Raw genomic sequence first — 21975 nt, 5'->3', positions numbered from 1 at the left:
ATTGTAACCTTAAGGGCTTTATAACACTATAAATAAGAGCATTAGCTAAGAGGTAAGGAATTCAATCCTTCTCCTTTATTTGGAAAAACGTCCAGCCACCCTCTCTTCTCTCTTTACGCATTCTCTCCTTCCCTTAATCCAAACTCTCCTCTCAAACGTCCATCTCCTTTCTCCCTTTTCTCTCTCTTCTCTCCTTCTTCCACGTTAACCTAGAGTCATTCTCATAGGGTCCTAACTTCTACACGCCGTCCTGGACTTCCAACCACAAAAATTTGATATTTTTTACGGAGACATAAATAAATAATGGTATGAGGCTACCTCTTCTTCAATAATAATGTCTCATCAAAAGAGACACAATACTAGCAGCTGAAATGGGCTCAAACCCATTTAATATGACCCAAAATAATCCTTGAAAAATGACCCATGAAAAAAATCCAACGAACATATCTATTCTAAATAATGTGATGACCAATGAATAATCTATCAATGCTTCAAAAATAATAATCAAGCCAGTGAAAAAAATTTAGAGAGTCGCGACGAAATCTTGGGCACGAATACCGAATCAGAAAATAAATGGCCCGAGTCAGGTTGACTCGGACCAGAGTTGACCCAATCCGGGTTGACCCAGTCTAGAACAGAAGTCACACTCGGTTGGAAAGCTGCTGAGTGAACTCGGTCCGGGTTGCAGCAGAACTCATGCACTCAACCGGCGCTCAAATAAATCAAGTTTTCTAACTTAAGGAAACTTGATATATCTACAGTATCGTCTTCCTCCCGCACCGCACATATCGAAAGGAAACTTTTCGAATAACAGCAACTTTCGGACCGAGGATCCCATAGTAGCAATCGGAAAAAAAGGAAACTCCAGAGAACAATTTTGGAGTTTCCGAAATATCATCTTCCCGTGGCCGAAGGACGGAAACAGAGCTCGGAAACAGCAATTCGGCGTCATTGTCATCCCGCGGAAACCATGCTGCAGAATTTTTCTCCGAGTCTCGGGTGCAAAGTCATCTTCTCCGGCGACAGTGGGTCGTCTTCCCCGTCAGCCAAACAAAGTGGAACAACAACGATACATCTTCTTCCCCGATGCCGACGCGGAATGTAGAAACAGAAACGGCAACAAAGCTGGCGGGATCAATCAGCCAGCGTCGTCGGCAACATTCTATTGTCTTCAGCCTCCAAAAAAGAGAAAATCGGAAGCAGCAGCAGCGGCGGTGACCAGGAGGCTTCGACAGAGGACGGTAAGCTAGACTGGTCGGCCGACGAAGATAAATAAAATGACAGTGTTCTACAATAAGAACAATGACTCTCTCGTCACAATTTATGTTTATGTATATTCAGCTCAAGACAACGTATACGTGGTGGCAAAGGTGACTTTGCAAGAGAAAAAAAATGAAACAATTTCTGTTTATGTATATTCAGCTCAAGACAACTATACGTGGTGGCAATGGCGACTTTGCAAGAGAAGAAAAACGAAACGGAGGCAAAGATAGATGAAAGTGCAGATAAGAAAGCAAAAAAAACAGCACTGTGTAACGCTCGGGAACAGAAAGACAAGCAACAAAAGAAAAAAAACTAATATCCAACAACTACGAAAAAAGAGAATGAACCTGAAAAAAAACCATAGTCGGAGTCCTGAAAATTAAAGGTCTGATACCATATTGATTTTCAAGACTCCATGAATTTAGCTCATGGAGAAAAAGGGAGAGAAACCCATTGGGAGAAAACTGGAGGAAGAAGGATTGTAGAATTGATTCCTAATCCTCCCCCTGAAGCTCTATTTATAAATTAATGAAACTACTATATTATAATAATACCCCTACACTTAGTGTTTAGGGTTTAGGGTTTTAACCCTGGAACTTCAATTTAATTACATCAATGCCATCTCTATGAGATGACCTTTTATTTACTATCCTGCCATCAATGTATATGGGCCTATGGGTCTTCTCCTTGATTTGTGGACCTTGAGTTAGTCTTCTATGTCTCTTAGATGCATGGGTCTTCCTTGATCTTGTGGGTTTGGGCCCATCTTCTAATACACTTGGATATGTGAGTCTTTCTTGGTCGTGTGGGCAAATAATATGTTTCCAAAGACCTTGATTCTTTTTGTCAAGAAAATGGCATTATCCATCAAACATCATGCGTATACACTCCTCAACAAAATGGTGTAGCCGAACGAAAAATCGTCATATTCTTGAGGTAGCTCGAGGCTTATTATATGCCATGAAAGTTTCATACTTTTATTGGCCTCATGCAGACCTTACGGCTTGCTTTCTTATAAATCATCTACCATCTTCCATTCTTGGTAATAAATCTCCTTACTATAGATTATTACCAAATGATGATCCATTTTCACTACCTTTGAAAGTCTTCGGATGTCAATGTTTTGTTAATAATTCATTTCCTAGACACAGCAAACTTGATACTAAATCTATCAAGTGTATCTTCTTGGGATACTCTCGCACATGAAAGGGTTATGTTTGTTATAGTCCCATTCTTCAACGTTTATTTGTGTCCAGGGATGTAACACTATTTTAAGACTCCTCATTTTATTATGATAGTGCTCCTCCTAGTCTGTCCTCAATACCAGGTTCCCCTCGACCGGTTGTGCCCCGTGATACAGAGATTATTTAACCCCCAAAACAAGTGGTCGACACCACACCTGCCGAGTTAATAGATCCAACAAAGGTAAATCCTTCATCACCAATTATTTTTGGCCCTCAATATGATACTTGTCCTATTGCTATAAGGAAAGAACCTAGATCATGCACTAAACCTTCTACTTTTCATCCCATTTTAAATTTTGTGTCTCATCATCATCACCTCTCACCTTTATGTTGTCAATTTCTTTCTTCTATTTCCTTCATATCTATTCCACAGTCCTATCAGGAGGCTCTACAACAGCCAGGGTGGAAGGCAACAATGGATGAAGAAATGAAGGCACTTAAGGATAATCAGACTTGGTCACTGGTTCCTCTTCCAACAGATAAAAAACCAATTGGTTGCAAGTGGGTTTATACTCTCAAACATAATCCGGAAGGGTCGATTGCACAACTGAAGGCTTGACTGGTTGCCAAAGGTTATACTCAATGTTATGGGATTGATTATGAAGAAACCTTCCCTCCAATGGAAAAAATGAACTTAATACGTATATTATTATCTCTGGCGGCCAATTCATCATGGCCGATATATTAATTTGATGTGAAAAATGCATTTCTGAATGGGGATATTAAAGAAGAAATTCATATGCAACAACCACCTGGGTATGTGGTTGAGGGTGAGTCAGTATGCCGCCTAAAAAAATCTCTGCACGGTCTAAAGCAGTCCCCTTGGGCATGGTTTGAGAAATTTAGTCAAAGCCTCACACGGGCTGGCTTTTACAGATGCTTTGGAGATCATTCAGTATTTATTGAAAACACAGCGAGAAGTAAGGTAATTCTGGTTGTACATGTGGATGATATCATTTTAACTGGTAGTGATTTCAAGGGCATCCAGAAAACAAAGGAAAAAATATGTGCTAAATTCAAGACGAAGGATCTTGGAATACTCAAATATTTTTTGGGTATTGAAGTATTATATTCCAGACATGGGATTGTGTTATCCCAAAGAAAGTATGCTCTTGATCTACTAGAGGAGACGTGAATGATGGGATGCAAACCAACAGACACTCCTATGGATTCAAAGACAAAATTATGTGGAGGCACTGGAGAAGATGTAGATATTGGGAAATATCAAAGACTAGTGGGAAGACTTATTTACCAGTGTATAACAAGGTCGCATATATCATATGCAGTATGGTAAGTCAATACATGCACAAACCACAACTTAGTCATTTGCAAACACTTGAAAGGATACTACGATATCTTAAAGGATCTCCAGGAAGAGGGTTTCTCTATAAAAACCATGGTCACTTCAACATCGATGGATTCTCAGATGCAGACTGGGTCGGATTCTTGGATGATAGAAAATCTACTTCGGAATTTTGTACAATGGTTGGAGGGAATTTGGTTAAGAAGCAAAATGTAGTAGCATGGTCTAGTGCAGAAGAAGAATACAGAGTCATGGCACACACTGTTAGTGAACTCCTATGGATAAGATCTCTTCTCACTAAATTGGGATTCTACAAAGAAGCTCTATTGTGATAATCAAGCAGCAATACACATTACATCGAATCCAATCTTCCATGAAAGAACAAAGCATATTGAAGTGGACTGCCATTTTATACGATAAAAGTTCCACGTAGGCTTTTTATCTCTAAGGTATATATCATCACAAAGTCAAGTTGCAGATATTCTCACCAAGTTAGTCACTCACAAGATTATGTCTACCATATGCAGTACGTTGGGCATTTATGATGTTTTCTCACCCCCAGCTTGAGGAGTGTTACAATGTGGGACCCACCATGGTGCACGAATTGGTGGGACCTACCATGAGGATGTGGGACACCAAGAAGAGTCCTCACCCAAGCTAGCACGAGTTAAGGAGTTAAGAAGAACAAACCAAAATGAGTTAGAAGACTTGAAGATCAAGTGGGACCCACAAAGATACCATGAGTTGGTAACCTTATCAATATGAGCTGGAAGATCAAGTGGGACCCACAAGGATAATGCCATGAGCTGGCCTCCTCCCTTATATTCACGTGATTGAAGAAAGAGTTCTAGTTCAAGTCATATTAGGCTTCTAGTAGATTGTATTGATAGACTTATCTTAGAGAGTTAGAGTTGGAATGTAATTAGGAGATTGAAAGGCTAATTGTATAAGGACTCTATCTCTTCCTCTACTATAAATAGAGGTGTTATAATTCAGAATTAATCAAGTTACACATCTCCTTCTTGAGTTAATCTCTCTCTCTCTCTCTCTCTCTCTCTCTCTTTGCTTGGCGCACACCTCTTTTTTCTCTTCTTCCCTTTTATTCTTTGTCTTTCTTCTTTATCTTGCTCGAAATATTAGAAAAGGGATCCTAAATTCAACATCCTACATCATTCTATTGCTATATGTTGATGACATGTTGATAACAGGTGCTTGCAAACAATAAATAGATAAGTTGAAAAGGGAGTTGTCTAATAAGTTTGCAATGAAGGATTTTGGTGTTGTAAAATAAATCCTTGGGATGAGGATTACTGACATTGATGTTTTGAAATTGTCACAAAAAAATACGTGAATAAGGTGCTGAGCAAATTCAACATGAATGATGCAAAACCAGTGAGTACTCGTTTGGCTATCTAAGGCACAATAACTTCTATAGAGCAGGAGCGAGCCTTCGAGGCCAATGTGCCTTATGCTTATGCTATTAGCAATCTTATGTATGCCATTGTATGCAATAGACCAGACATAGCTCATGCAATGAGAGTTGTGAGTAGATATATGAGTAATTTGTAAACAACATTGGGAAGTAGTGAAGTGGATTCTCAGGTTTTTGAGAAGCACTGCAGACTCAACCTTATGTTTCAGAAAGTTAAACTTGGGATTATAGGGTTTTTTAGATGTTGACATGGCTGGAGACATTGATGGCAGGAAGAGTACCATTGGATATGTATACACATTGGGTGGTAAAACAGTTAGTTGGGTCTCTAAGTTGTATAAGTTAGTTGTTCTTTCCTCTATTGAGGCATAATATGTCGTCGTTATCGAAGATAGCCAAGAGATGGTATGGTTGCATTCTTTCTAGGAAGAATTAGGTCCCAAACTTGGGAAGAATGTGTTATATGATGACAGTTAGATTCATTTAGCAAACAATATTGTTTATCATGCCAAAAAAAGCACATACAGGAGCGTTATGACTTCATAAGATAGGCTCTGGAGGATGGAGTCTTAGCACTTGAGAAGATTCAAGGAAGTCAGAATCTGGCTGATATGTTGACAAAGACTGTTACGATTGAGAAAATGAAGTTGTGTGAAACTTCAGTTGGACTTCTCTCTAAGGATTGAAAAGTTGTTGCCGCTGCAGAGGAGATATTGATGATGGATTAGTCTCCAAGTGGGAGATTGTTAAGTTGTGGAGCCTAAGCCTCTTTATATTTTGGGTGTTACTATTAGGGTTTTATCATTCGAGGAGCATCAGTTGCGGCTGAGAGAAGTTAGATAAAAACAACACCTGTAAGTGTGTGCAATCTCTCTTGTAAACTATTTCATCCTTATAGGATTACTACAGCTGCAGAAGAAAGGACGTAATATTAGTTTGGAATTAGGGCGTCTCATTCCTAACACTTTATTACAAAGTTCTCCTTCAAAAATACTTTTTTTATGAGAGGAAATGGTGTTTGATAATAATTGTTTTCAAAATGTGTATTACATTTGTTGAATTTATAGAAAAGAGAAAAACTTTATTGACTTGTTGTAATCAGAGTATATAAACCCCAATTTATAATAAAGGAAAGTAGTAGAGTCCAATTACAATTAAACTACCCTTGTCCCAATTACACCCAAACTCTAACACTTAAAGATAAGTCCTAGCTTAATTAAATAACTCAACATAAATAGAAGACTAACATAACTAAAACACGTTTAAACTAAGACTCCTTGAGACCACCTTTTGTGAGACTCTTGTAAGGCTCCACCATATTAATTCTAGCTCTGTGGGACTACTTACTGTGAGAGTCATGTAAGAGGTTTTCATATATTCTCCCCCCCCCCCCCCCCCCCCCCCCCCCCCCCATGTTGGAGTTTATAACTTCAACTTGCAATGAAAAGGATTCTTGGTCTTCAATTTTCTTTGCTACAAAAATTTCTTCTTAGATGTAAAAAACTTCATCTTTTGTGCTCCCTATTCGTTGAATATTTTTGTCACATTAAAATTATCACAACATATGGAATAAAAAACCTCTTTCTTCTACTTCTCTCCCTCTAGCTGGGAGGTAATGGTAGTGATCTCAGCTTGAACCAAAGAACATAAATGTAGTAATAAACTCCTCCATCACGGTGACCCAACATCGGACACCAACTCTCAAAGGTAAAAATGGATGATAAAACATATTTCAAAATCAAACTCAAAGGATTTCGAACAAATATAGTGATAATAATCACTAAAGTGGGTAATGTCTGTCATTCACAAGACGACGATAAAAGACCCACGGGTACATATAAAAAGTCTCAATAGACTTAAAGCACCCAAATGAATAAAAGGGACTAACCAAAGCAATGCTTGAAAATGGTTGGCAAATATGGGTAAGTGAGAGTCAAATAAAAGATGGTAGGAGAAAGACTGCCAAAGGGTAATGGGTAAAGAAAAAGATAAGATGTTGAGGCCACCATGTGCTTTATTTTTGTAAAAAATTCAAATTCTGCATCAGACAAAACGATGCCGACAACAATCAGCAAATAATGACCCCAAGGCAAGCAACCGAGAGTTATTCTTCAGAAATAATGTTTCAATCAAAGAGACACAATAGCAATAGCGGAAATGGGTCAATGCCCAAATAACATGTACAAAATTTGCAAGAGTGTAGTAGTAGATAACCAGTAAATAATAAAAGTCCTTAAGAGTAATAAGGACACATTAAATAGTCCATAGCAAGTCCATCAGTAAATAAAGAAGTTGCACAAAATAGTATATTGGAACTCAGTAATAATCCAAGATAATAGTTCAGCGGGAGATAGAGAGCCAAGTTGAACCAAGTCAAATAGTAGACTAATATAACCGAGACATAGAAGAAATATGTTTAGAACTCGGGACCTTAACACGTATAACTGAGGCAGAAAATAAGTAGGTTGAGTCAGGTTGACCCAGACCTGAGTTGACTCACAAAGTTGACCCGGGCCGAGTTGGCCCCAAGTTAAGTTGGTAGACTAGTGCGGAAACAGTAAGCTCGGGTCAGCAAAACCATCGTTGGGTGAACTCGGGCGGGTCCGATCTGAGACTCAGGCAGAACCAACGCTGGTTTAATTTTCCTAACTTAGGAAAAATTAAATCGGTAATCGTCTTATTCCATGTGATGCTGGTTTTCGAACAACGCGGGACAGCATCCCACCAGAGAGGGATTTCGGAAGATGTCTACAACCGGTAAGAGCAAATAACTCGGTGAAAATAGAGTTATCGGTAGAGGAAATAATCCAGCAAGCCAAAACAAAAAACGGACTTAGTAGAGTCATCTTCTCTGGCAACAGCAAAGGAAATCAATCATCGAACCAGAGAGGATAGCCGACGATGAACCAGTGATGCCAGACGAGTCAGAAATAGAACCCGACAGGCTGGACCAGTGTCTTCGTCCTCGCGAAGCGGCTCCTGGTGATTGCCGAGCAGAGAGGATGAGTAGCAGAGACAACTCTATGATTTTAAAAAAAAAATAGCAACAACAATAGAAATAAGATCTTATCCAGTAGGTCTAGCAGAGTAATCAGTAAGAAAATGACTAGAGGAGACCATAAAAGTTTTCGGAAATCAATCGGTAACAGTAGTGGAGAAAAAATCTCACGACATTGGAAATACAACGAAACAGGCTTAATCAACGTCTCCTTCCTCCCCTTTCGAGTTTAAATATGGCACGATGACAGCCAGAAAGAGTTGATCTCGGACAATCTTCTGAAAATAAACTAACAGCAGCGAAGAGTCGAACCAAGACAACCGCGATAATCAGGAAATATGCTATCGTCTTCCCCGTAGCACTGACTCCCGAATAGCTCGGGATCAAAGCCAGCTCAGTATAGAGGTGAAAAGCAAATAAAACAACGGGTATAGGGACTAAAAAGAGAAAAAAAAAGTACGAACCTAAATTGCTAGAGATAATATATTAGAAAATGATCACATTATTTTTGTGGGTAGACCGAGTCAACTCACAGAAGTTAATCTGATACCATGCTGAGTTTATTGAAAAGAGAAAAACTTTATTGACTTATTGTAATCAAAGTACATGAACCCCTATTTAAAATAGAGGAAAGTAGGAGACTCCAATTACAATTAAACTACTCTTATTCCAATTACACCCAAACTCTAACACTTAAGGATAAGTCCTAGCATAATTAAATAACTCAATATAAATAGAAGATTAACCTAACCAAAACACCTTTAAACTGAGAATCTCTTGAAAGACCACCTTTTGTGAGACTCTTGTAAGACTCCACCATATTAATTTTAGCTCTGTGAGATTGCTTACTGTGAGAGTCATGTAAGAGGCTTTCATATCTTCTCTTCAACAACATTAAAAAATTGTGTATTGAGTCTGGGAACAACTAAATGAGATCTTATTTTAAACATAAATAATTCAAAAAACCCTTAATTGTACACAAACAGTAATATAAATGTAATAGATTAAGACATAATTTTTAAAGGTAATTAATAAATACCCTTATTTTATCTTAAGTCTTATAATAAAATGTTAATCAATTCAAAGGCAAGATCATGGGCCCTCTGGTTTGTAGGATTAGTGCGTCCCCCTATTAGTTGTGTAGACCCATATTGGATAATTTATTCTTTATATTATTTGTTAGGTAGGTCCCACATAAAATGTATAGACCTTTGTTCAAAGTGAGTTTTCTACAATGTTAACCATTTATATGAGGTAAAAGGTCCTATTTCTAAAAGAAAAAATTCCCTCCTTAGAAAAGCTTCATTTTGTAGATTCACCAAAGAAATGGTTTTCTCCTGTTCGGAAGATGAGCACTTTCAAAGAGGATGCAAACTAAACACAATTTTGAACTTCTAAAGTAACTCCTAGATTGAAACATTTGTTTTTGGGCTTCAAAGAATCATGCCAAATAGAACACTACTATAGTTGTCCATAGTATAATTTTAAAGAATTCAAATTTGCTAGAATGTGTATTAGCAACGGAGTAATTAGTCCATTCCAATCACATGGAGAGAAGGTTCACTAAATTATCCCCATTAATAAATTGACAAAAAATTAAGCAAAAGAGATTATCAAGGCTTTAGGGTGTGTTCCACCAACCTGGCCCTCTTGAGAAGTCCTCTATCAAAGTGAAGACCTCTTTAAAAGGAGTATTATTTGGCTACAACTACTTTCAAAGAGTGTTTTATATAAAAAATAAAAATAAAAACTATGTCCGAATTTTAGTTATAAAAATATAAGACATAATTTTTAAAGGTAAATAATTGCCAACATACCCTTATTATCTTAATCTTTTATAAAAAAAATAAATTAGTAAGTTTTATAATAAAATAAATATACTAGATTTAAAGGTTTTTTTTTTCCTCTCCCGTCAATTAATCCAGAGTAGATTTTGTAAAATATTTTTAGATGTTAGAGACTTGTTGAGCGACTTTGGCGGGACAAATAAAAAATCGTCCACTCATCATCTCAGACAGTGCAGGAAGGAGCACTGCCCACGAGGGTTCGTGATCCTGGCTCCCAATATCTCCCACTGCCCACGAGAATCGTACGTAAAAGATAAAAAGCCAACAGTCTCATTAAATTAATTGGATTTGTGACTCGTGCAAATTGCAGGTGTAATCAAATCCTATCTCCAACCGGTTGGTTGTGTTTTGCCCTTCAACGGTTGAAGACCGTTGAACTCGGCACTAAATAAAGTTCTTTCTTTAATACTCCCTTGACATTGAAATAAATGGTGACATGTGACAACCCTCAAAAACACACAAATAGAACAATTCATTAAGATATAAAAACAATAACATGTGTTGCACACCCCCACGCTAGCATGATTGTTGAACAATACTGAGTGATTTCAAAAATGTATTTAGTTTTCAAAATAAAGCTCAATTAAATGATTCATTTGAAAATGGGATGTAGGGCGGAAGAATGAAACAACCTAATTGACTATCCCACATGAAGATGAGGGTCTTACCTTTCTTGTTCAGTGATTCTAACGACTCGAACTAATCTTGCCTTCTCTTGGAATTATAAATTAATTGGAGTTGAGCAAGTGGTGAATTAATTGTAAATGCCAATTTTCTATCATGTTTCCAAACTTACATTAGTTAATTACTATTGGTATTTACGATTAATTTATTTACATTAAGTTACTTAATGATCGATAAGATATATATTGATTACATTAACCTCACTTAATTGATAAATCATAAATATTTAGTAAACATAATTAAAATTTAAAATTAAAATATGAAAAAGGAAAAAGTTAAAAGTATGATTAAAAAAGATAAATTTAAAAATTAATCTCCATTAAATGGATAATAATAAAACTTGTGTAATTAAGCAATTAATCAACATAAATAATTAAGTATAATCTATTACAAAGATAAAACATTGTTTACATTATTGAATTGAATAATTTATTCTATTTACACGAATTTGTTTAATTATATTTTTATAAAAATTTATTTTAGAATAAACTTAGTCGACTTTTGATTTTTTTTTTTTTTTTTTTTGTCGTCTTTTCTTGATTTGGTCGGCCAACAGATCAAATCAACTTTTATAGTGTTTTTTTCGTCTATTAATTCTCTTGGTCCAAATCAACAATGATGAAGGTACCCATATTTGACATAAACCGGTCAAATTATTTTAAAAATCCTCAAGAATAACCGGTTAACTGTATCTGAGTAATTCATGCTGAAATACCAGTTTTGACCGAATGGTCCATCTTGGTGGCTGTGCTGGCCATCCGACGTGGAGAATCAGACTCATCCATAAAAGATAAAGATTTTTGGATGAACGTGCGGGCTTCCAAGAAATTAAGTCCTCCCCGTCCCGGTCAAAATTGTTTGTTTGCTTGAAACTACCACTCACGCGCCCACCACCTTCTCCGTTAGTCTCTTTCTCTATATATACCGTATCCACACACTCCTCCTCTTCACTGAAACAGAGCGTGTTTGAAGACGGCCTTTCTGAGTCGATCACCTCTTAAATTTTTTTGTCTCAAGACTTTCTTTCTATTCAGTTCCAACGTTTCGTTATTGTTTCTCTTCTAACATTGTCCCAGATGAGGATCCCTGTTGCATTTTCTCTTCTCTTCTGTTTTTTCTCATTGGGTCGTTCTCTCGTTGAACGAAGCCAGTTTCCGGAGGATTTTCTTTTCGGAACTTCCACTTCCTCTTACCAGGTAAGAATTACGATTAAGAACATTCAAACTCTTGATAAATCTAATCCTCTCTTATCCACTTGAAGAGCTCTGTTCCCTGCTCTTATTTTCTGGGTCGCCATACTTCTTTCCGGAAGCATTTGGAGAAGGACTGATTTGATCTAGTATTGGTTAATTCGCAGGTTGAAGGCTCCTTACAAGGTAGCAAAGGTCTCAGCAATTGGGATGTGTTCAGTAGTATCCCAGGTAATTAAGATGTCTGAATACTCAGTAACAGTTTCCTTCGTCAATTGAGATCGTTTGCAGTAAGGTTTCTCAAAGCTTTTTCCATTCTAATTGAACAGGAAAAATATCAGACGGGAGTAATGCAGATGTAGCTGATGATCACTACACCCACTTTCAGGTATGTTCGAGTTATGGGATGGAAAACTTGTTTGCTTAGAGAAGAAATCTAGCATCCAGCGCTACAAATAAACCGCTTCATTACATCCGAAATGATCCGTACCCATACACAGCGTTGCAAGAAGATTTCTTCTTCTTCTTCTAAACTGGTACCATAACGTACAGGATGGTCCAGCCGCCGGATTTGCTAGAAAAGAAGAAATATAAAACATCTCATTTATCTTTTTTTTTTTTATTTCTTGAGGTATCGCTAGAAATTGTACTGAACTGATCCTGTCAAAACATCTCTGTGGTGATATGAACAGGAAGACATTGAGCTAATGCACTCTCTTGGAGTAAATTCCTACCGGTTTTCACTATCCTGGTCAAGAATTTTACCACGTGAGTTGTGATCATTATCGCTCTTTCTCAAGCTCCTTGTTTCTTGTAATTTTTAACTCAGTAACACAGTTCCCATCTGTTGCAGAAGGACGATTTGGTGGTATTAATCCCGAGGGGATTGCATTTTACAACGATCTCATAGACGCCCTTCTGCGCAAAGGTATGAAATTCCCGTGATCATTTCAGGAAACCGATGAAACGGACGAAATCGTTCAACGTAGATTCGTCGCTCATTATTTTTCAAATGTTACAGGCATACAACCGTTTGTCACATTACATCACTTCGAAACTCCGCAAGAACTAGAGGAGCGATACGGTTCGTGGCTGAGTTCTGAAATAATGTAAGTATGGCTTCTACGATATGTTTAAATAAGTTGTCCAGATTAGACTAGAGAGGATGTAACTTTGAACCTGTTGAAGTTTGACCAATCACGGCGGCTCAACAGATTTATTGACCACCTTTTGTTTTTGTTTTTTTTTTTTTTGAGTATGACCGAGCCTCCAAATCTCTGGACCAAGTTCTGTGTTTTTTATTTTCTTCTGGGTTGTCAATTACAGAGAGGACTTTGCCTATTTCGCGGAAGTTTGCTTCACTGCTTTTGGTGATCGAGTGAATTACTGGACTACCTTCAACGAGCCCAACACTTTTCTGAAATTTGGTTACCTTAATGGGAGATGGGTACCTGGCCGCTGTTCCCCTCCCTACGGTCACTGCGAAGCTGGTGACTCTGACACAGAACCATACATTGCAGGCCACAACCTGATCTTATCCCACGCCGCCGCGACTAACATCTACAGGAAGAAGTTTCAGGTAAACATGAATCTCTAGCGTAAAAGTTGTTTTTGATTTAAGAAAGGGGAAATTCCTCCCCAAAAGTTGGAGTTTCTTTGAAATCTGAACTACTCTAATCTCACCTAAACTCTGAAACTGTTTAGGTGGCACAAGGAGGAACGATCGGGATCGTCATATCTCCCAACTGGTATGAACCTCTCAGGACAACCCCGGAGGATATTTCAGCTGTTCAACGCCTTCTTGCTTCTGATGTTGGTTGGTAAGTACTCATATATGTCTACCTTGGTGAAAAACTAATTTGAAATCGACAACTCCCATGGGAAAGGATGGCTGAACAATAACTGTGACTGCAGGTTTTTGGATCCCATTATTCACGGAGACTACCCAGTTGAAATGCGTGAAATTTTGGGCTCAAGGTTGCCGAGCTTTTCATCGGAACAGAAAGAACTACTGAAAACTAAGTTAGACTTTATTGGAATCAATCATTACTCAACTCTCTATGGAAAAGACTGCATCTCCTCCCCATGCAAAGTCGATTTCTTAAACGGAGACATACTTGCAACTGTTTCAGGAACTCGAGATGGTCTCCTTATTGGTCCTCGGGTACGTTGAAATTCTCTTCAGTTCATTAATTCACTTTGTTCCCTCTGTTCTCTACTACTCCGCCCCCTTCATTGAAAGGGAGAGCTCAAACAACTTCATCTGAAAAAAGAGCCGATCTTGATTTCTTTGAACTGTGTCAATTCTCTTGCAGACTGCAATGCCCAGTTTCTTCGTTGTTCCTTACGGTATTGAGAAGATCATTATGTACGTCAAAGACAGATACAACAACATCCCAATGTACATCACAGAGAACGGTAAGCAACCTCTTTGAATAGAATACTTGAATTACTGCAAGGAACGAACGGATGATTAGCTTCGTTTCAGAAAAAAATGGAGACTCATTACAAGTTCACGTTCTGCTGCAGGATATTCCCAGAATGATATTGGTACCAAGGACGAGTTGGTGAATGACATCGAGAGAGTTCAATACCTGCAGAACTACTTGCCTTTTGTAAACAAAGCAATGAGGTACTTTCTCGCAGCTCCATTAATCCGACAAATGCTAGATATGTTCTGTTTGGTATTCTTTTGAAAAAAATATATTCCATGAAGAAGCCTAATTCGAGAATTTTAATGGCGCAGGAGTGGAGCCGACGTAAGGGGTTACTTTGTGTGGTCATTCCTGGACAATTTCGAATGGGTCATGGGCTATACAAAACGATTCGGGATTTTTTATGTGGATTATAAAACAATGGAGAGGACTCCCAAGTTATCAGCTCAGTGGTACAGAGGATTTTTAACAGGGAAAAAGATAGTTTCACTGGGGGAAGCAGATGTTCAAAATCTGGCATCATAGAAGCGATTCATGTTAGAATTATGAGGCAGAACTAGGTTAACCCCATTATTCCATTGATTAATTATGCTAATCAGTTGATTCTGTTCAACATTGAACATGATCAAGACATTTGTAATTCACTCTGTCAACATCTTGGTTCAAACTTCTCTGTGCTCTCGGTTTGTAAAGAACATACCAAAACAAGAAAGCTGAATAAAGAAGATGAAGCAGAATACTTTTTTTCTAGATATTTACTCTTCTTCTCACTCTCTTCCCAAAAATTTCTCTCTCGATAAGTGTCTGATTCCAGTTGTGTCTTTATAACTTATTCATCTCCTACTTGCTCTTCGATTTTACGTTCCAAACAGCTAGACTCCAATTAAGAGTCTCCCAAAAGCTTCTTACATCAGATATCTTCTTTCTCATGTCGGAGATGATCATGAACAATGATGTGTTAGATCTTAATTGAATTTCTAATTAACCTTATGAAATTCATTGAATAAAAATATAAACGGAAGCCCAGAAATCATACCTCCCTCTATGCGATCAGATTCCGTATAAAAATCATCGGCATTCTATTCTCTGCTTCTGTTTGGCACTTGCACTCTTTGATTACTCACAGCGATGGTGTAAAACTAAAGGGGTGAATGAGTAACTAAGATTGGGGACCAAAACAGTAGATTACTTTACCAAGGGAGTTGTAACTGTAGGGGTAGTTACAACTGCTAGAAGAAGTTGAGACCAATCGTATTTCTATGAGAAACCGTTTCTTTAACATTCTCCCACTTGGTCCATACTTCTAATATAATCTTAAGCCCATCGATAATCTGTATTTAAGTAATAAATACATGAATCATGGTGATAGGTCATCTAATGACGAGTATTACCTTCCATGTATTACAATGTATTTATTTCTTATTATTTATGAATAAACCCTATGTTTATTCTTGGTCCAACATAGATGAATTTTCACAAAATTAAGGTGCTCATAAATATGAGAAAAACATCACAATAATTAATAATTTCATTAAAATAACATTGTTCATGCAATGAAAAATTACATAATGGAACCAAGTTCTATATTCATGACATGATCCTCGAATTTAAATGGTGGCATGCCCTTAGTCAAAGGATCAACCATCATTAATTCAATGCGTACGTGCTCAATGACCATGACCAAATACTTTATGTCGATGTGTTTACTTCGACTTCCACTATTGTTGTTCTTGGCCATAAAAACAGCAGTTGAATTGTTGTTATATATTCTCAATGGCCTAGAGATAGAATCCATAATTCTAAGCCCAGAAATGAAACTCTTTAAGCCATACACCATGTGAAGTAGCCTCAAAATAGGAAACTAACTTAGCTTCCATAGTAGATGTGGCAGTCAAAGTTTGTTTGGCACTCCTCCATGATATAGCTCCATTTACCATCAAGAAAATGCATCCTGATGTTGATTTATGTGAATCAATACAGCTAGTAAAGTTAGAATCTGAGTAGCCAATTACTGCTAGATTGTTCGTCCATCTATACATCAACATGTAGTCTTTGTTTCCTTGCAGGTACCTCATTACTTTCTTTACGACTCTCCAGTGGTCTAACCTTGGATTACTCTAATACCGTCCAAACATTCCTACAGCAAATGCAATGTTAGGCCTTGTGCAAACTTGAATATACATTAGGCTTTCGATAGCAGAAGCATATGGAATGTCCTTTATTTGTTCCCTTTCAAGGTCATTCTTCGGGCATTGGTTCAAATTGAACCTATCACCATTCACAATGGGGGCTACACTTGGTGAACAATCCTTCATCCAAAATTTCTCTAAAATTTTATTAATACAGGTTTCCTGAGATAGACCTAAGATACCTCAAAATATGTCTCTATGAATCTTAATGCCAATGACATAAGATGCCTCACCCATCTCCTTCATATCAAAATTTTTGGAGAGAAATTGTTTCACCTCATGTAGAGAACCCTTCTCATTGGTTACTAGCAAAATATCATCAACATATAAAACAAGAAAGCAGATTTTACTCCCACTGACCTCTGGTGTATACATTGATCCATAATGTTTTCTATAAAACCGAATGAAGATATGACATTATGGAATTTCAAATACCATTGGCGGGATGCTTTTTTTAATCCATATATGGATTTCTTGAGCTTGCTAACCAATTGTTCACCATCACTAGAGGGGAATCCTTCAAGTTGTTTCATGTAAGCTTCCTCCTCTAGATCTCCATTGAGAAATGTCATTTTCACTTCCATTTATTGCAACTCTAAGTCAAAATGGGCTACTAATGCCAAAATAATGTGCAAGGAATATTTCTTAGATGTAGGAGAAAAAGACTCCATGTAATCGATTCCTTCTTTCTGAGTGAATCCCTTAGCAACGAATCTTGCTTTCTATCTCTCAATGTTACCCAATGAGTTTTTTTTTTGTCTTAAAGACCCATTTATATCCAATGGCTTTAAATCCATTAGGCAACTTAACAAGATCTCAGACTCCATTACTCTTCATAGAATTCATCTCTTCCTTCATGGCATTGTACCATAATTCTAATTCTTTGCAACTCATGGCTTGTGAAAAGAACTTGGGATCATTTTCGGCTCCAATGTTGTAGTCAGATTCTTGCAGATACACAACATAATCTTCAAGAATTGCCGATCTCTTTGGTCTAGTAGATCTTCTTAATGTTGTACCATCATATTCTTGAGAAGTATGTGGTTCAACTAGTTGTTTAGAAGTTCTTGGCAACTCTTGAATGACCGAATCTACTGGAATATTGTCAGCAGGTTGTGGAACTTCAATGATTGGTTATTCAACAACAATTGGTACTTGAGGGGTGTTGTAAACAATAACCAATCTATCCCTTGAGCTGGAAGGTTGAGATTCTTAATGCTCATTCTTAGAAACTATGTTCCGAGTTTGATTGCTCCCACTGATCTAAGTCATTTTCAAGAAACTTTGTATTTCTTGATTCCACAATCATAGTACTGTGAGATGGACAGTAAAATTTGTATCCTTTAGACCTTTTAGCATATCCAATGAAATACCCACTTATGGTCCTTAGGTCCAACTTTTTCTCTTTGTGGATTATAAATTCTCACTTCAGACGGGCATCCCCAAACACGTATATGTCACAAACTTAGTTTCCAACCTTTCCATAATTCAAATGGCATTTTAGGAACAACTTTGGTTGGAACTCGGTTTAATATATACACTGCCGTCTTAAGTGTTTCAGCCTACAAGGATCTAGGAAAATTGGAGCTGCTAAGCATACTCTGCACTATGCCGAATAATATTTGATTTCTTCTTTATGTTACACCATTTTGGTCCAATGAACAAGGTATGGTGTATTGAGCAACAATCCCATGGTCTTGAAGAAACTTTGCAAATGGCCCAGGTATTATTCATCCTCTATGTATCCACCATTATATTCTCCACCTCTATCTGATCTCACGATCTTAATTTGCTTAACTCATTGTGTCTCTACTTCAGCCTTAAAGATCTTATAGCATCTAATGCTTCATTCTTGTTATAAAGCATGTAGAGATACATGTATCATGAGTAATCATCTATAAAAGAGATGAAGTATTTCTGACCATGTGAGTCCATGTCTGGACTACATATATTAGTATGTATGATCTCTAATATGTCTTAACTCCTATCGACACCTTTCTTTGACTTGTTAGTCTGCTTTCCTTTTATGGAGTCTACACAAGTATCAAAATCAATAAAATCTAGATATTAAGTACCCCTTTATTTACTAATCTTTTAATTCGTTCCATGGAGATATGACTTAATCTTCTGTGCCACAATGTAGAGGAATCATCGTTAATGATTCATCTTTTAGTACTAGTGTGAACATGCATTGAATCATAAGTGGCATTTTTTTTGTAAATTAATGTAATAAAGACTATCAGACAAAGAACCATTCCCAACTCAATCAGACTTATAAAATAAACTGAAAGATGAGTCTGAAAAATTAAAGGAATATTCAAAAGGTACAAGCCGTGAAACTGAAATCAAGTTTCTAGAAAAACAAGAAATATAAAAGGTCTTTTCTAACTTTAAAACAAAACCACTATTTAAAATTAAATAGCAAGTTCCTATAGCTTCCACACGTCAGCTCATCCTGTCTCTTGAGAAGATGCTTTGCTCACTTCCTATTGGCCTCCTTAGGTTTTGCAAACTTGCAAGGAATTTGATATGTGGATTGTTGATCCAGAATCAATCCACCATGTGTTAATATTGACATTAACCATATTAGATTCATAACAAACAAATGAGGTTGGATTACCTTAGTCCTTTACATGCATTGCTAGCATTGCATTTTCTCCTTGTTCCATCACCAGTCTCCCTTCCTCTTGAACACACATGGTCAAAAGTTTATTAATTGACCATTTATCCTTATATGTGTTGTATGAGATTTAGAAGGGTCCATATTGGTACGGAAGGGTATTCAGGATGTAGTGTATCAGAAAAGAATCAAACATTTCAACCTCGAGTTTATTATTGAGCCACAATATCCCTCATTTGCATGATGTGCTCGCGCATACCTCTCATACTGGTGAGCCTTAGGGATGAGAGCTTCATGTTAGGGTGCTTGCTAGTGCCTTGTCTAAAGTGACAAATTGTTCATCAATGGCTTTAATCAAGTCTTTGACCTTTTCATGTTGATCAATAGAACCATGAATACCAGCAAAACTTCTAGTCTTAATGAACATCATACTGAGGCGATTAGATCGCTCCCATCGTTCATAAAGCTTGATTTCAGCTGTAGTGCTGGTATTTGTAATTGTTGGTGGTTCGTCTTTCCTAATAGCATAGTCTATGTCCATCCACCCTAAATGAAGAAGAATTCTCTCATTTCAAACCTTATAGTTATTCCCTTAAGATCATGGATATCACAACGAATATAAGAGAAATTTGCAGGTTGTACAACTGCATAAAATTACAAATTACATGCTTATGTTAAAATTGAGGCATGAATAAAATATCATGCTTTACCAATGTAAATCATGCTTAAAAATTGAATCTATTGACATAATAAACATTGCCCGTGGGCTAAATATTTTTAATTCAAGCAGATTCATTATTCTTTATGAGTAAACTTTATGATAAAAGTATCAAATTATTTATGAATTCATAATTTCTGTGGGTAAATTATGAATAACTTGATATTTTATCCTAATTAATAAACTCAAATATAATAAAAATTCCCATGGGATAAAATTTATTATATTAAGTGTAATTAATTAAAATTAATGTCTAATTGTTTTATGATAAAACTATCAAATTATGTATGAATTCATAATTCTTGTGAGTAAATTATGAATAACTTGAAATTTTATCCTAACTAATAAACTCAAATATAATAAAAATTCCTTTGGGATAAAATTTATTATATTAAGTAAAATTAGTTAGAATTAATGTCTAATATTATTTATGTGATCCTAATCATAATATATAATTTTTATTAAATTAAAAATGTTGAGGGTATTCTCTAATTAATAAAAATTATATGGATCACTAGACATTAAATCGCATAAATGTGAAATTAACATGAGACTAGTATGAATTGAATAATTTTAACTAACACTAACATGTTATCATTATGCAGAAAATATTCTCATAATATACGCATAATTAAAAACTATAATATTATACATAACATTTGATTTCATGCATTTAACCATATGTTAAACACATAAAAATACAAGTAATAAAATGTATAACCTATTAGACACACGAAGGCCAGTGGCTTAATGGTCGCATGCACTGAATTTGGTTCCAGCGCATGGGTTCGAATCCCTGAAGTAAAAACTAAATTTTGAGAACCGAGATTGCACGATCCTCTCTCTTGCGCGACTCGCTTCAGCAAGTTGGAATGGCGAGCCAACTCATCTCATCCGAGTCGACCTGAACCTACCAATTTTTTTTTTTATTTACACCGAGTCAAACCGGCTTGCGGACTCTGTTGCCGAGTTGGAACGATGATTCGCAGTCGACTCAGCCCGAAACAACTCAGACAAAATTATCATTAAATCTTATGAATTTAATCCATATGTTTCTTTGCGTTGGAGGTCGTCTTCAACCTCCAGCAGCTTGCAGAGACTAAGGTTTGCCGGCGTTCCGCCAACATTCCTAAATGACGTTGACACCAGCGAACCTTTCGAAATGGTTGTCGACACCAACTCTGATGCATTTTTTCAATACGATAGCCATTGGTCGTCGACCCGGTGAGCGTACAAAGAGCACGTGGAGAGGAGCCTTCCGATCGAGCGTCGCTGATCTGCCTTCGTTGAATTTGACACTGGCCATTTCCAACACCAAACGGTGCTTGCAATGATCACGGCCATGCACTGACGCCTTCCTGATGATCAGGTCTACCTTCGTCGTAAAATCAACGCTCCTCATAGAAACAGAGAGTGAGAATGGAAGCGATACATAGGATCAGAGGTCTCGCTCTGATACCAATTGTTAGATATTAATTGAATTTCTAATTAAAATCATGAAATTCATTGAATAAAAATGTAAACAGAAGCCTAGAAATCATACCTCCCTCCATGTGATTAGATTCAGTGTAAAAATCACCGGCGTTCTGTTCTCTGTTTCTATTTAGCACTTCCGCTCTCTGATCACTCTCAGTGATGGTGTAAAACTGAAGGGGTGAGTGAGTAACCGAAATTGGGGACAAAAACCATAGATTACTTTAGCCAAATCTCCATCAATTTTTGTTACCGAGGGAGTTGTAACTACAGGGGTAGTTACAACTACTAGAAGAAGTTGAGACCTATCGTGTCTCTATGAGAAACCATTTCTCTATGAGACACGATGAACATGGTGGTTGACGTTTACTCGCATGTTGTTAGATTTCTCTTCCATCTGCTCGTGTTCGCAGAGGGCCTGACATAATAAACAGGCGGTGAAGAAGGATTTGAGAAAGAAAAAAAAAGGCAAAGCAACGGAAACCAACATTAAGAGATTATTAAGGAACAAATGCATAATAGAGACATTCATGCAAGAACAACATCAAAAATAAAAATGGGAGATAAAAAGAGCACAAA

General features: G+C 37.0%; 1 protein-coding gene across 1 annotated transcript; it reads left to right on the top strand.

The window, feature by feature from the left end:
- The first annotated feature begins 11847 nt into the window (after window positions 1-11847).
- Window positions 11848-14957, top strand: LOC137948325 (beta-glucosidase 18-like). Its single transcript, XM_068794383.1, has 13 exons — window positions 11848-11967; window positions 12129-12192; window positions 12291-12349; window positions 12654-12729; window positions 12815-12889; window positions 12983-13070; window positions 13288-13540; window positions 13666-13781; window positions 13876-13938; window positions 14056-14125; window positions 14277-14379; window positions 14491-14593; window positions 14708-14957. Exons 1-13 carry the CDS (start codon window positions 11848-11850, stop codon window positions 14919-14921), a joined length of 1404 nt encoding a protein of 467 aa, XP_068650484.1. The 3' UTR covers window positions 14922-14957.
- Window positions 14958-21975: the final 7018 nt, after the last annotated feature.

Source organism: Aristolochia californica, unplaced genomic scaffold (genome assembly GCF_029961685.1).
Source record: "Aristolochia californica isolate CCGP_79_NKW_82.1479 unplaced genomic scaffold, dmAriCali1.0.hap1 SCAF_1, whole genome shotgun sequence".
Lineage (NCBI taxonomy): Eukaryota > Viridiplantae > Streptophyta > Magnoliopsida > Piperales > Aristolochiaceae > Aristolochia > Aristolochia californica.
This window is presented reverse-complemented; position numbering and strand designations above follow the sequence as displayed.

Bases quoted from the DNA above. Each gene is read 5' to 3' on its own strand.
- LOC137948325 (XM_068794383.1), top strand. From the start codon at position 11,848: ATGAGGATCCCTGTTGCATTTTCTCTTCTCTTCTGTTTTTTCTCATTG. The intron at 14,380-14,490 runs GTAAGCAACCTC...GTTCTGCTGCAG, and splicing joins AATGTACATCACAGAGAACG to GATATTCCCAGAATGATATT. The intron at 14,594-14,707 runs GTACTTTCTCGC...TTAATGGCGCAG, and splicing joins TTTGTAAACAAAGCAATGAG to GAGTGGAGCCGACGTAAGGG.